Raw genomic sequence first — 16,064 nt, 5'->3', positions numbered from 1 at the left:
AGGATAGATAGTTACACTTCCAGATTACAAATTGTATGTTAACCAGTTCTTGCAACTTGTTTTAAAAAAAGAGGTTCTGGTTTTGTTATAAACCAATCATTCTGAGTTCATTGAAAGAACTGTGGTCAAAGTCTCTTTTATTCTGGGTCTAAAAGTATCTAAGGCAAATACGTGGCTATTTTAGTAAGCAAATTAAACATTTACACTAATGGTACGACCTGCAATGTAGTGAGGCTAGATAAACTGTGCACTCCTCCCATCCTGGTCATAACATGATTCAAATCAGGGATGTTTAAGAAGCCGGAATTAGATGGACACAAATATCTTGGGTTTTGGGGCTGGAGGAGATGATAGAGATAGAGATAGGTGAGGCCATGGAGGGATTTAACAACAAAGATGAGAACTTTAAAATCAAGACACTGTTTGACCGAGAGCCATTGCAGGTCAATGAGCACAGAGGTGTTTGGTAAGTGGGACTTGGAGCGAGTTAAGCCATGGGCAGCAGAAGTTTACAGAGGGTAGAAAGTGCAGACCAGCCAGGAGTGCATTGGAATAGTCAAGTCTAGAGGTACTGAAGCTGTAATAGCAGATGAGCTGAGTGATGTTACAAAGGTGGAAATAGTAATGGTGTGAATATAAGGTCAGAAGCTCATCTCAGTGTCAAATACGACATCAAAAACCTAAAGCTTTTTAAGGAGTCAAAGCTTTATGGCCTTGTAATTTTGTTGATTTTTTTTTCCCTCAGATTAACCTGCAACGCACTATGAGAGTCACAGGATTGATTAGCCAAGGTGCTAAGAGACTTGGCAGCCCAGAGTATGTGAAATCATACAAGATTGCATACAGCAGTGATGGCAAAACCTGGACTACTTACAAAGTAAAAGGCACCTATGAGGATATGGTAAGATGAAAAAATTGAAATGCATTTCAGTCATATGCTTTTATTTCAACATCTATCAGTAAGTTATACTTCAGGATTTGTGGAAATTTGATTCAAGTACATTTTGTTCTTTCCATGCATCTCAATTCTCTGTCTTCACTTTTCTTATCTTTATGGTAATTTATGCTGTGGTACAGTTTTCAAGATAGCAGCAGTCATATAGTACTTAAACCAAATGACTGTAGGTTTTTTTGGGCCATCACCGTTTTAAACTCAATCCAGTCCCTCCATATGGAAAATTATGAAAAAACTGAAAAGAAAGGAGAGCCCAGGAGAGGCTATTAAAGTCTCCAGAACACAAAATAGGACAGAGTGTTTGGAAAGGGCTAGGAATCTAACTTCGAGCACATCAGATAAAGGGACGACAATGAGAAAGGGGACGGGAAATACAGGACTGAAGGTGTTGTCTCTGAATGCACGCAGTATACGAAATAAGGTAAATGAGCTTGTGGCGCAGATTGAAATTGGCAGGTATGATGTGGTGGGCATTACGGAGACATGGTTGCAAGGGGATCAGGACTGGGAGCTAAATATCTAAGGATATACATCCTATCGAAAAGATAGGCAGGTTGGCAGAGGGGGTGGGGCTGCTTTGTTAGTAAGAAATTAAATTAAATCAATCGCAAGAAATGATGTAGGGTCAGATGATGTAGAATCTGTGTGGGTAGAGTTGAGGAACCGCAAAGGTAAAAAAACCATAATGGGAATTATGTACAAGCCGCCGAACAGTAGCCAGGATGTGGGGCACAAGATACACCAGGAGATAGAAAAGGCGTGTAAGAAAGGCAAGGTTACAGTGATCATGGGGGATTTCAATATGCAGGTAGACTGGGAAAATCAGGTTGGTAGTGGATCCCAAGAAAAGGAATTTGTGGAATGTCTACGAGATGGCTTTTTGGAGTAGCTTGTGGTGGAGCCCACTAGGGAACAGGCAATTCTAGATTTAGTGATGTGTAATGAGGCAGATTTGATAAGGGAGCTTAAGGTGAAGGAACCCTTAGGAGGAAGTGACCATAATATGATAGAATTTACCCTGCAATTTGAGAGGAAAAAGCTGGAATCAGATGTAACGGTATTACAGTTGAATAAAGGCCACTACAGAGGCATGAGGGAGCTGCTGGCCAGAATTGACTGGGAGATGAGCCTAGCAGGAAAGACAGTGGAACAGCAATGGCAGGAGTTTCTGGGAGTAATTTGGGAGACACAGCAAAAATTCATCCCTAGGAAGGAGAAGCATACTAAAGGGAGGACGAGGCAACCATGGCTGACAAGGGAAGTCAGGGACAGCATAAAAGCTAAAGAGAAAGCATACAATGTGGCGAAGAGCAGTGGGAAACCAGGGGATTGGGATGCCTACAAAGACCAACAGAGGACAACTAAAAAAGAAATAAGGAGGGAGAAGATTAAATATGAGGGTAAACTAGCCAGTAATATAAAAGAATATTGCAAGAGTTTTATTAGATATATAAAGGGTAAGAGAGAGGCAAAAGTGGACATTGGGCCGCTGGAAAATGACGCTGGAGAAGTAGTAGTGGGGAACAAAGAAATGGCGGAGGAACTGAATAGGTACTTTGCGTCAGTCTTCACAGTGGAAGACACGAGTGACATCCCCAAAGTTCAAGAAAGTCGGAGGGCAGAGGTGAGTATTCTGGTCATTACCAAGAAGAGGGTGCTAGGAAAACTGAAAGGTCTGAAGGTGGATAAATCACCTGGACCAGATGGATTACACCCCAGAGTTCTGAAGGAGATAACTGAAGAGATAGTGGAGGCGTTAGTGGTGATCTTTCAGGAATCACTGGAGTCAGGGAGGGTCCCAGAGGACTGGAAAATCGCTAATGTAACCCCCCTGTTTTAGAAGGGAGTGAGGCAAAAGACGGGAAATTACAGGCCGATTAGCCTGACCTCGGTCGTTGGTAAGATTTTAGAGTCCATTAATAAGGATGAGATTTCAGAATACTTGGAAGTGCATGGTAAAATCAGGCAAAGTCAGCATGGTTTCATCAAGGGGAGGTCATGCCTGACAACTCTGTTAGAATTCTTTGAGGAGGTAACGAGTAGGTTAGACAAAGGAGAGCCAATTGATTTTATCTACTTTGACTTCCAGAAGGCCTTTGACAAGGTGCCGCTCAGGAGGCTGCTCAGTAAGATAAGAGCCCATGGTGTTAGAGGCAAGGTACTAGCATGGATAGAAGATTGGCTGTCTGGCAGGAGGCATAAAGTGGGGATAAGGGGGTCCTTCTCAGGATGGCGGCCGGTGACTAGTGGAGTTCCGCAGGGGTCAGTGTTGGGACCACAACTTTTCACTTTATACATTAATGATCTAGATGAAGGAACTGAGGGCATCCTGGCTAAGTTTGCAGATGATACAAAGATAGGTGGAGGGACAGGTAGTATTGAGGAGGCGGGGAGGCTGCAGAAGGATTTGGACAGGTTAGGAGAATGGGCAAAGAAGTGGCAGATGGAATACAACGTGGGGAAGTGTGAGGTCATGCACTTTGGTAGGAAGAATAGAGGCATAGACTATTTTCTAAATGGGGAGTGAATTCAGAAATCTGGAGTGCAAAGGGACTTGGGAGTCCTAGTCCAGGATTCTCTTAAGGTTAACTTGCAGGTTGAGTCGGTAGTTAGGAAGGCAAATGCAATGTTGGCATTTATTTTGAGAGGACTAGAATATAAAAGCAGGGATGTGTTGCTGAGGCTTTATAAGGCTCTGCTCAGACCACATTTAGAATATTGTGAGCAATTTTGGGCCCCGTATCTCAGGAAGGATGTGCTGGCCCTGGAGAGGGTCCAGAGGAGGTTCACGAGAATGATTCCAGTAATGAAAGGCTTAACATATGAGGAACGTTTGAGGACTCTGGGTCTATACTCGATGGAGTTTAGAAGGATGAGGGGGGATCTGATTGAAACTTACAGAATACTGAAAGGCCTGGATAGAGTGGACTTGGGGAAGATGTTTCCATTAGTAGGAGAGACTAGGACCCGAAGGCACAGCCTCAGAGTAAAGGGAAGACCTTTTAGAACAGAGATGAGGAGAAACTTCTTTAGCCTATGGAATTCATTGCCACAGAAGGCTGTGGAGGCCAGGTCATTGAGGGTATTTAAGACTGAGATAGATAGGTTCTTGATTGGTAAGGGGATCAAAGGTTACGTGGAGAAGGCGGGAGAATGGGGTTGAGAAACTTATCAGCCATGATTGAATGGCGGAGCAGACTCGATGGGCCGAATGGCCTAATTTCTGCTCCTATGTCTTATGGTCTTATATTCTATCACAATAGTAATAAGGTGCTCTGGTTGTTTCCATCTTTTTCCACCCCAATCTGGAGTGCTAAAGCTAGTTTCCACACTATTGGAGGAATCTCGAACTAAGGGACTTAGTTACAGAATAAGCGGACACTCATTTAAAACTGAGATGCGAAGCAATTTCTTCTCTCAGAGGGTAGTGAATGTCAGGAATTCTCTACCCCTGCGAGTTGTGGAGGCTAGATCAATCAAAGCGTTTAAAGAGGAGGTAGATAGATTTTTGAAATATTGGGGAGCTGAGGGCTATGAGGGGTTGGCACAAAAGAGGAGTTGAGCCCTGGGGCAGGTTAGCTAGGATCTTATTGAATGGTGGGGTAGGCTTGATGGGCTGAATGGCCTACTCCTGCTCCTATTTTTTATGTTATGTTCTTATGTTGTATTACATGGAAATGACAACATGGAAACCTTCGGTTCACCCAGCTAGCCTGTGTTGATGTTTTTCCCAAAATTTAGCAGTAGTTTTAATCACATGTGCTCACTCTATTCCTGTATCCTATTATTCCCTTGTTGACATCGCCTTTGCTTCAATCACTAATGCTATGCTGCTGCTACCTTCTTAGAACAAATTGGCTAATTGATCCTGTTTTGTATGATTCATAACACCATGCCGAGTGCACTTACCCACTGAGTCAAGGGCAGCTCAAGTAGGTTTTTCATCACTGTTAAAAATTGAAATGTTCGGCTTTTAGGAGTTAATCAATTTTCTTCAGACAATAACAAACTATTTTTTGGAACAGAGCTAGCTATGCAACAAAATGTGGTCCCATTTAATTTTGCCTGCCTCATTTAGATAAATTGACGGACTGAAGTGACATAGGCAAATTAAAAACTCCAATTTCTTTATTTCCTGTATTTGTGAAGTCAAAAGTTCGAATAGCTGGTATTAACTTATATTGCTGAATCTTAGATTATATCATTAAATTAACCTCAACAATTACCGGTAAGAGAACATCAAACTGAGAATGATTAATGTATTTTCTGCTAGATGCAAATCATGCTTAACTGGATGGATAATTTATCCTAACAACCTTGAAGTGCTTAATAGAATGAAGGGTCAATGTGGAACATAAACAGTTTGAACAAACTAATATAGATTTTTTCTATTTGTATTATTGTTTCCAAACTCAAATATCAAATGAGACTTGTGGTTACTTGCTTTTTTCTCTCTGTTCTGAACAACCTTTTGAAAACTTTTTTGAAAATTTCCCCTTAAAAGGTATTTTAAAGGTATACAGAACCCACTCTCCAGTTATTTATTTTACATACCCTAATGACAATGGAGTGTAGGCCTGAGACACATTCCTCCTTCCTGTAGGTCTTGTGTGGTGGAGAAAGTAATGTTTCTTGAAGGCTGTTTCAGCTAGTCCTGAAAATATACCAAATGGTTTGTTTAATGCTTCTGATGTTTAGTAAATAATTCTTTTTCCCTTACAGATAGCACCAAAGTAAGCAATAGTGAGGCATTAGGTGGATCGAGACTAAGTAATGCAATAAGGTCTAAGCTAGGTTTAGTGTGCATTTATGCAAACACACAAGGCGTGGTAAATTTGAGCTTCAAGCGCAGATAGTCACATGGCAACATGATGTTGTGGCAATAACAGAGACCTGGCTCAACAAAGAGCAGGACTGGGCTCTAAATATTCCTGGATGCAAGATGTTCAGGAAAGATAGGGAAGGAAAGAAAGGAGGAAGGGTGGCAGTATTGATTAAGGAGAGTATTACAGTGTTAGAGAGAGATGATGCACTGGAGGGGTCAAGGGCAGAATCTATTTGGTTAAAGTTAAGAAACATTCAAAGTGTTATTATATTACTGGGTGTATACTATGTGGCCCCAAATAGTGGGAAAGATATACAGGAGCAAACTTGCAAAGAAATTGTGGAGAGGTGCAAAAACTATAGAATAACGATAATGGGAGACTTTAATTATCTTAATATAGTCTGGGTAGTAATAGTGTCAAAAGGAAGAAGAGTTTTTGAAGTGTGTTCAGGAGAATTTTCTTGATCAGTATAGTTCCAGCCCAACAAAGAAGGTGGCATTGGTGGATCTAGTTCTGGGGCATGAGGCGGGTCAAGTGCACCAATTATCAGTAGAGGAACATTGAGGGAACAGTGATCATTGAATCATGAAGTTTATGTTTTTTTTTATGAAGAAGGAAAAGCTTTTAGCTGGATTATAGTTTATAATACTTAATTAGAGGAGGGCCAATTTCAGTGGGATGAGAATGGATCTATCTGTCCTGGGTATTGGAATCAAAAGATGGCAAGCAAAACAGTAAAGAAACAATGGGCTGCCTTTAGCGAGGAGGCAAACAAAGCCAGGCCTCCCTGGATGACAAACGAGATAGAGAATAAGATGAAGCAGGAAAAAGGGGGCATATCACAGATGTCAAATTTATAATTTAAATGAGAACCAGACTGAAAATAGGATATTCACAGGGAAAGTGAAAAAGAAAATGACAGAGGCAAAGAGGGAATATAAGAAACGTTGGCAGCTAACATAAAAGGGATCCAAAAGTCTTCAATAGGTATAAAAAAGTACAGGGACTGGGTCAATAAGGGCCCAAAAAAGGGACACTGGAGGTAGAGGGCATGGTTGAAGTACTAAATGGGTACTTTGCAACTATCTTTGCCAAGGAACAAGATGTTGCCAATGTCATAATGAAAGAGGAGGTAGTGAGATACTAAATGGTCTTTCAGGTATTAGAAAGGCTGACTGTACTTTAAAGTTGATAAGTCACCAGGATCACATGGATGCATTTGAGGATGCTAAGGGAAATAAAGCTGGAAATTGCAGAGGTACTAGCCAAAATCTCACAATCCTCCTTAGATACAGGGGTTGTGTCAGAGGACTGAAGAATTGAAAATCTAATACCAGTGTTGAAAAAAAGGTGTAAGGATAAACCCTGCAACTTGGACAAATGTGGATGAATTAAGGAAAGCTTTCCAATGGGAAAATTGTGTTTAACTATCTTGATTGATCTTTATTATGAGGTAACAGAAAGGATTGATGAGTGCCATGTGGTTGATGTGGTTTATATGGACTTTGAAAGGCAATTGCCATATAATGGGCTGTTCAGCAAGTTGAAACCCATGGAGTACAAGGGACAGTGGCAGCAACGATACAAATTTGGCTGAGTGGCAAAAAACAGAGTGGTGGTGAACGTTGTTTTCAAACTGGAGGGAGGTATAAAAGTGGGGCTACCCATAGATCACGACTAGGACCACTGCTTTTTTTGATATCTGTCAAGGACCTTGACTTGGATATGGAAGGAAAAATTTCAGTTTTTTAAATACTCGTTCATGGGGTGTGGGCGTCGATGGCTAGGCCAGTATTTATTGCCCATCACTAATTTCCCTTTAGAAGGTGGTAATGAGCTGCCTTCTTGAACCGCTGCAATCCATGTATTGTAGCTAGACCCACAGTGTTGTTAGGAAGGGAGTTCTGGGATCTTGACCCAGCGAAAGGGAAGGAACACCAATCAAGTTCCAATTCAGGATGGTGTGTGGCTCAGATGGAAACTTGGAGGTGGTGGTATTCCCATGCATCTGCTGCATTTGTCTTTGTAGGTGGTAGAGGTCGTGGGTTTGGAAGATGCTGTCTATGGAGCTTTGGTGAGTTGCTGCAATGCATCTTGTAGATGATTCACACTGCTGCCATTGTGTGTTGGAGGCAATGAATGTTCAAGGCGGTGGATGGGGTGCCAAGCAAGCAGGCTGCTTTGCCCTGGATGGTGTTGAGCTTCTTGAGCGTCTTTGGAGTTGCAGTCATCCATGCAAGCGGGGAGCATTCCATCAAACCCCTGTCTTGTTCCTTGTAGATGGTGGACAAGCTCTGGGAAGTCAGGAGATGAGTTACTCACTGCAGGATTCCCAGCCTTTGGCCTGCCCTTGTAGCCACAGTATTTATATGGCTAGTCCAATTCAGTTTCTGGTCAATGGTAACCCCCAGGATGTTGATAGTGGGGGATTCAGTGATGGTAATGCCATTGAATGTGAAGGGGTGATGGTTAGATTCTCTCTTGTTGCCTGGCACTTGTGTGGCGTGAATGTTACTTGCCACTTGTCAGCACAAACCTGAATATTGTCCAGGTCTTGTTGCTTTTGGACACAGACTGCTTCAGTATCTGAGGAGTCACGAATGGTGCTGACATTGTGCAATCACTAGCAGCCATCCTCACTTCTGACCTTATGATGGAGGGAAGGTCATTGATGAAACAGTTGAAGATGATTGGGCCTCGGAAACCACCCTGAGGAACTCCTGCATCAATGACCTGGGACTGAGATGATTGACCTTCAAAAACCACAGCCATTTTCCTTTGTACTAGGTATGACTCCAACCAGCGGATAGTAGTCCCCCTGATTACCATTAACTTCAAGTTTACTTGGGCTCCTTTATGCCACACTCAGTCAAATTCTGCCTTGATGTCAAGGGTAGTCACTCTCACCTCACCTTTGAGTTCAGATCTCTTGTCCATGTACTGAGGTCAGGAGCTGAGTGAATCTGGCAGAACCCAAACTGAGCATCAATGAGTGGGTTATTGCTGAGTAAGTGCTTCTTGATAGCACTGCTACCTTCCATCACATTGCTGATGATCAAGAGTACACTGATAGAGTGGTAACCGGTCGGATTGGATTTGTCCTGCTTTTTTGTGGTCGGGTCGTACCTGGGCAATTTTCCACGTAGCCGGGGAGATGCCAGTAATGTAGCTGTACTGGAACAGCTTAGTTAGGGGCAGGGCTAGTTCTGGAGCACAACTCATAGAGTCATAGAACCAGAGAGGTCTACAGCACAGAAAAAGGCCCTTCGGTCCATCGAGTTTGAGCCAGTCAAACAAGTACCTAACTATTCTAATCCCATTTTCCAGCACCAGGCCCATAGCCTTGTATGCCACGGCATCGCAAGTGCACATCCAAATACCTCTTAAATGTTATGAGGGTTTCTGCCTCTACCACCCTTTCAGGCAGTGAATTCTAGATTCCCACCACCCTCTGGGTGAAATAATTCTTCCTCACATCCTCTCTAAACCTCCTGCCCCTTACCTTAAATCTATGCCCCCTGGTTATTGATCCCTCAACCAAGGGGGAAAGTTCCTTCCTGTCTACCCTATCTATGCCCCTCATAATTTTATACACCTCAACCATGTCTTCCCTCAATCTCCTCTGCTCCAGGGAAAATAACCCCAGTCTATCCAATCTCTCTTCATTACTAAAACTCTCCAGCCCAGGCAACATCCTAGTTAATCTCCTCTGCACTCTCTCTAGTGCAATCACATCCCTCCCATAGCGCGGATTCCAGAGCTGCGTGCAATACTCTAGCTGTGGCCTAACCAGCCTTTTATACAGTTCCAGCATTACCTCCCAGCTCTTATACTCTATGCCTCGGCTAATAAAGGCAAGTATCCCATATGCCTTCTTAACCACCTTATCTACCTGTCCTGCTACTTTTAAGGGACCAGTGGACATGCACACCAAGGTCCCTCTGATCCTCGGTACTTCCCAGGGTCCTACCATTCATCGTGTATTCCCGTGCCTTGTTTGTCCTGCCCAAGTGCATCACCTCACACTTATCCGGATTAAATTCCATTTGCCACTGATCAGCCCATTTGACCAGCCCATCTATATCCTCCTGTAATCTAAAGCTATCCTCCTCACTATTTACCACCCCTCCAATTTTCGTGTCATCCGTGAACTTACTGATCAACCCTCCTACATTCAAGTCTAAATCGTTTATATATACTACAAACATCAAGGGACCCAACACCGATCCCTGTGGAACCCCACTGGACACAGGCATCCAGTCACAAAAACACCCCTCGACCATCACCCTCTGCTTCCTGCCACTCTGGATCCAATTTGCCAAATTGCCTCGCATCCCATGGGCTCTTACCTTCGATATCAGTCTCCCATGCGGGACCTTATCAAAAGCCTTGCTGAAGTCCAAGTAGACTACGTCAAATGCATTGCCCTCATCTACACACCTGGTCACCTCTTCGAAAAATTCAAACAAATTGGTCAGACATAACCTCCCCTTAACAAAACCATGCTGACTGTCCTTGATTAATCCCTGCCTCTCCAAGTGTAGATTAATTCTGTCCCTCAGAATTGCTTCCAATAGTTTTCCCACCCCTGAGGTTAGACTAACTTGCCTGTAGTTCCCTGGTTTATCCCTTCCTTGAATTCCTTGAATTATGGTACCACATTGGCTGTCCTCCAGTCCTCTGGCACCTCTCCTGTGGCCAGAAAGCTATTGCCAGCACCCCTGCTATCTACTCCCTTGTCTCACTCAACAGCCTGGGACACATTTCATCCAGGCTTGGAGATTTATCTAATTTTAAGCCTGCCAGACTACTTGGAACCTCTTCCCTTTCTATGCTAATTTCTTTAATTATATCACAGTCCTTCTGTCTAATTTCCATACCCATGTTGTCCCTCTCACTTGTGAACACCGACACAAAGTATTCATTTAGAACCCTACCTACGTCTCCCGGCTCCACCACAAATTACCATTATGGGCCTTAATGGGCCCTTCTCTTTTCCTAGTTAATCTCTTACTCTTAATGTACTTGTAAAATCACTTTGGATTTTCCTTTATTTTACTGCCAATGTTTTGCATGCCCCCTTTTTGCTCTCCTAATTTCCTTTTTAAGTTCCCCCCTACACATTTGATACTCCTCTAGGGCTTCCGATGTTTTGAGCCCACGGTATCTGCCATAAACCTCCTTTTTTCTCTTTATGCAATCCTGCAAATCCCTCGACATTCAGGGTTCCCTGGATTTGTTGGTCCCACCCTTTGTGTTTACTGGAATATGTTGGCCCTGTACTCTCCCTATTTCCTTCTTGAATGAGTCCCACTGCTCTGATGCAAATTTACCTTAAAGTAGCTGCTCCCAGTCCACTCTGGCCAAATCATATCTGATCTTATTAAAATCGGCCTTCCCAATTTAGAACTCTGATTTCTGGCCCATCCTTGTCCTTTTCCACAACAACCTTGAATCTAATGGAGTTATGATCACTAACTGCAAAATGCTCCCCCACTGATACCTTTACCACTTGCCCAGCTTCATTCCCTAAAATTAAATCCAGGACCGCCCCCACTTTTGTAGGGTCTTCTACGTACTAGCTCAAAAAGCTCTCCTGGATGCATTTTAAGGATTCCGTTCCCTCTTAGCCTATCACACTATGACTAACCCAGTTAATGTTGGGGAAGTTGAAATCCCCCACTATTACTACCCTGTTATTTTTACACTTCTCTGAAATGTTCCTACATATCTGCTCTTCTATTTCTCTCTGACTGTTTGGGGGCCTATAGTACATTCCCAGCAATGTGATTGCTCCTTTTGTGTTTTTCAGTTCTACCTATATGGCTTCATTTGAGGATCCTTCTAAGATATCATCCCTCCTTACTGCTGAATTGATTCCTTGATCATATTGTGATACCCTCTCCTCTTTTACCTCCTTGCCTGTCTCGCCTGAAGACCCTATCCCCTGGAATATTGAGCTGCCAATCCCGCCCCTCTCTCAACCATGTCTCTGTGACAGCAATGACATCATACTTCCATGTGTTAATTTGTGCCCTCCACTCATCTGCCTTATTTGTCAGACTCCTTGCATTAAAATAAATACCATCCAAACTTGCCAAACTCCCTTGTGCCTTAACTGGCCTATAATTGCTCTACCTTCCAGACTCATTTGCTCTCTCTTCTAATTTTGGCTATGCATCTCCCTCTGCTGAACCTCCTCTCAGGATCCCATACCCCTGCCAAGTTAGTTTAAACCCTCCCCAACAGCACTAGCAAACCTCCCCGCAAGGATGTTGGTCCCATTCCGGTTCAGGTGCAACCCACCTGCCTTGTACAGATCCCGCTGTCACCAGAAACCGTCCCAATGCCCCAGAAATCTAAAGCTCTCCCTCCTGCACCATCTCTCCAGCTACACATTCATCTGCACTAACCTCCTATTTCTGTACTCACTAGCGCATGGCACTGGAAGTAATCCAGAAATTACTACCTTTGAGGTTCTGTTTTTTAATCTGCTTCCTGGCTCCCTAAATTCTATTTGCAGGACCTCATCCCTCTTTCTACCCATGCCATTGGTACCAGTGTGTACCACGATCTCTGACTATTTTCCCTCCCCCTTTGGAATGCCCTGTGGTCGTTCAGTGACATCCTTGACCCTGACACCAGGGAGACAACATACCATCCTGGAGTCACGTCAACAGCCGCAGAAATGCCTATCTATTCCCCTTACTATCAAGTCTCCTACCACTATTGCTCTTCCCCTCTATTTCCTCCCCCACTGTGCAGCTGAGCCATTCACAGTTCCATGAGCATGGCTACACTCCCCAGAGGGACCATCACTCTCATTGTTTTCCAACACAGAAAAATGGTTCTCGAGCGAGATGCACCCTGGGGATTTCCTGACTACCTGCCTGACACCTTTCTTCTGACTGATGGTCACCCATTCCCTCTCTGTCTGCACTTCCATAAGCTGTGGGGTGACCACATCTAAAAATGTCCTATCCACGAAACTCTCAGATTCACAGATGCACCTCAGTGCCTCCAGCTGCCGCTCAAGCTCTGAAACTCGGAGCTCAAGTAGCTGCAGCTGGTGGCACTTCCTGCACACATGGTCGGTCAGAACGCAAGGAGCGTCTAAGACTTCCCACACTTTGCAGGCGGTACTTAACACGGGACTGAGCTGCCCTGCCATGCCTCAAGTTGAAAAAAAACCTTACTTTAAGTTAAATACAGTAAAAAAAAATGTAATTATTTCTGTACTTTATATTAAAACCAGAACACTTACCTTTCCTTAGCTTAATCTATTTTAAACTGGAGAAAAACACTTACCCACTACTCACCAATCAGCTCTCACCTTTGTGCTGACGTCATTTTTTGAAGCTTCCCCGCAATCGCGCTAGTTCTGATCTTTCCATCGCTCTCTTGCGCTGTCTTGTGATGTCACTCTTGTTATTTTCGACAAGAACTGACTACAGGTCACTCTTCCCAGACTGCTTCACCGCAATGTTGACTGCAGGACACTCTTCCCAGACTCCTCCACCGCAATGCTAACTGCAGGACACTCTTCCCAGACTGCTTCACCACGTTGCTGACTGCAGGACACTCTTCCCAGACTGCTTCACCGTGATGCTGACTGCAGGACACTTCCCAAATTGCAGGACACTCTTCCCAGATGACAGGACACTTTTCCCAGACTGCAGGACACCCTTCCCAGACTGCTTCACAGTGATGCTGACTGTAGGACACTCTTCCCAGACTGCTTCATCGTGAAGCTGACTGCAGGACACTCTTCAGGACTATTGCCAGAATGTTGTCAGGGCCCATAGCTTTTGCAGTATCCAGTGTCTTCAGCCATTTCTTGATATCATGTGGAGTGAATCAAATTGGCTGGAGACTTGCATTTTGATGCTGGGGCTCTCAGGATGAGACCGAGTTGGACTATCGATTCCGCACCTCTGGCTGAAGTTGGCTGTAAAGGCTTCAGCCTTATCTTTTGCACTGATGTGCTGGGTTCCCCCATAATTGAGAATGGGGATGTTTATGGAGCCTCCTTCTCCAGTGAATTTGCAAATGACACAAAAGTTGGAAGTGTTGTGAACTGTGAGGAACATAGCTATCAGCTTCAAGAAGACTTAGGCTGGTGGGATGGGCAGACACATGGCAGATGAGATTTATTGCAGAGAAATGTGAAGTGATATATTTTGGTAGGAAGAATGAGGAGAGACAACATAAAATACAATTCTAAAGGCGATGCAGGAACAGGGAGACCTGGGGTACATGTACACAAATCGTTGATGGTGATGGGACAGTTTGCGAAAGTGATTAAGAGGGCTTACAGATGCTAGGTTTTATATATAAAGGCATAGAGTACAAACGCAAGGAAGGTATGATAAACCTTTATAAAACACTGGTTCATCCTCAATTGGAGTATTGTGTCCCATCCTAGGCACCACACATTTTGGAAGGCTGTCAAGGCTGTCGTATATTGTAATAGCCGAGCATTTGTTATATTTCCCACTGTTGGAGGAGATGTAAATGAAGTTAATTCAATAATGGCTGCCTGCTGTGAGTCCACATGTTAATCTTTTCTCAGTGCAAAACTCAACAGAAAGGTGGCGACATGGCTGGGATGGAATTTTTTTTTAAATTTCATTTTGGAACTTAAGGATTGAAGAACATTGGGCTGGATTTTACAGCCCCCATGGGTTGTGTTTTTGGCAGGGGGGGGGAATGTAAAATATGTCAGGAGTCCAGCCCATCTCCTTCCTGTCCATGGAACCTGTTCCCCATCATATGGGTGGCAGGTGAGGTTCCCACTAGGCTGCCCACCTTTAGGCCTATTGATGCCCTTCACTGCCCAAGTAAATGACAATTAAGAATCTCAATCTCTGCTGCCGTAAAACCCTGGACAGTGGTCGGCAGGCCAAGGTGCAAAGGCCATTTTTGAAATGGCTTCTTTGAAAAGGTGGGAAGGAAGTTGGGGGGGTGGGGCCTCATCAATCAGTGGGTGACCTCTACCCATTCCAAGATGTCAACCCCCCCCCCCATTTTCTTTCCCTCCCACCTGCCCTGCAAAACCCGCCGTTCACCCAACACCCCACTCCCTTTCCTACCTCCCTTGGCTCCCCAGTGCCTCCCCACTCTAAAAGCCTGGGATTCACCTGTCTCCAGTCATCATGATCTTCTTCCCAGGGCCTGCTTTCAGCCCCGACAGCGCCCACTACCCAATTCTGCCGCTGCTGGGACTGCTGCAGCTGCCAGCCAATCAGATTGGGCAGCAGTTCTCAAGGGTGGGACTTCCTGTCCATTGAGGGGCGGAAGTCCGACCCTTAGCCTGTTTAGCCCCTCCCCAGCATGTTATCATTATGGGGCAGGCTTTCTAAATGTCAGTCCGTTTGGGACCAACTTTCCCTGCCCCTGCCCGCCACTGTGAAACCCAGCTCATTGTGACGTCTTTTTGGAACTTCTGAAGTTGATTTTGAGAAAGTTTAAGCAATTTGAAAGATTGCTCTTTGTGCACATTGTATTCAGGTGCATAGGGAGTCAGCACAGTACATAACTGAAAAAATGGCATTGACTACATATTTGGGGACAATGGGTGAATTCAGCCCTAACATTGAGGACCGATGTAATTATGACTGGAGTTACACATTTGACTGCATGTGAATAAAATAGGAGTTGGAGATGAAGTAAATGTTTTCCTCACCATGCTGAGGCCAAATGGTTTTGAGGTAAGGCCTAACCAATGTTGCCCGCAAGGCCTCAGCAGTATTGATTATTCTGAAGGTAATGGGATTCTGGACTCATATTCTGGCACGACCAAGAATGAGATTGCACTGAGATTTGCATTTCATGAAAGGAAGCAATTACCAAGTGTGACTATTGCAGATTACATTCTCAAATTAAAGAAACTTTCTCATCCCTATGAGTAAGGTGCAAATTTAGAAATCAACCTTAGGGAATATGATCAAAGGAGGCTAAAAGAACAATAAAATCCAGGCTAAGATTTTGAGCAAAGATAATAAGCTAACATTGAAGGAGGTCTGTAATGAGGGCATAGCTATGGAAACAGCGAAAAGAGATAGTTGCAAGTTGCAAGAGAGCTCTCTTCCTGAGGTGGCCAGAGAGTTTCAGCAGATTCCAGCGAGATCCAGGCTAAAGAAGCCAAAATCACAATCTCCAAGTCAGAAGTTTAAATGCTTTTGCTGCCATGGTAGCCAGCAACCATTTAAATGCCCTGAATTTCAGTCAAATTCCCATACCTGCGGAAAAGTCAGTCAGTCATACTACATGCAGGAGTGGAG

The 16,064-nt window shown here is 44.0% G+C and overlaps 1 protein-coding gene across 3 annotated transcripts in view; it reads left to right on the top strand.

Annotated features, from left to right (window-relative positions):
* Positions 1–16,064, top strand: part of edil3b (EGF like and discoidin domains 3b) — a 311,349-nt gene that overhangs the window by 227,581 nt on the left and 67,704 nt on the right. For all 3 annotated transcript variants that reach the window (XM_078564731.1, XM_078564719.1, XM_078564710.1), the window contains one exon: positions 746–901. In XM_078564731.1, coding sequence (XP_078420857.1) covers positions 746–901 — 156 coding nt within the window. The remainder of the gene's footprint in view (positions 1–745; positions 902–16,064) is intronic.

This window comes from Cetorhinus maximus, chromosome 2, assembly GCF_964194155.1.
Source record: "Cetorhinus maximus chromosome 2, sCetMax3.hap1.1, whole genome shotgun sequence".
NCBI lineage: Eukaryota > Metazoa > Chordata > Chondrichthyes > Lamniformes > Cetorhinidae > Cetorhinus > Cetorhinus maximus.
The sequence above is the reverse complement of the archived record's forward strand: the minus strand, read 5'-3'. Positions and strand labels throughout refer to the sequence as shown.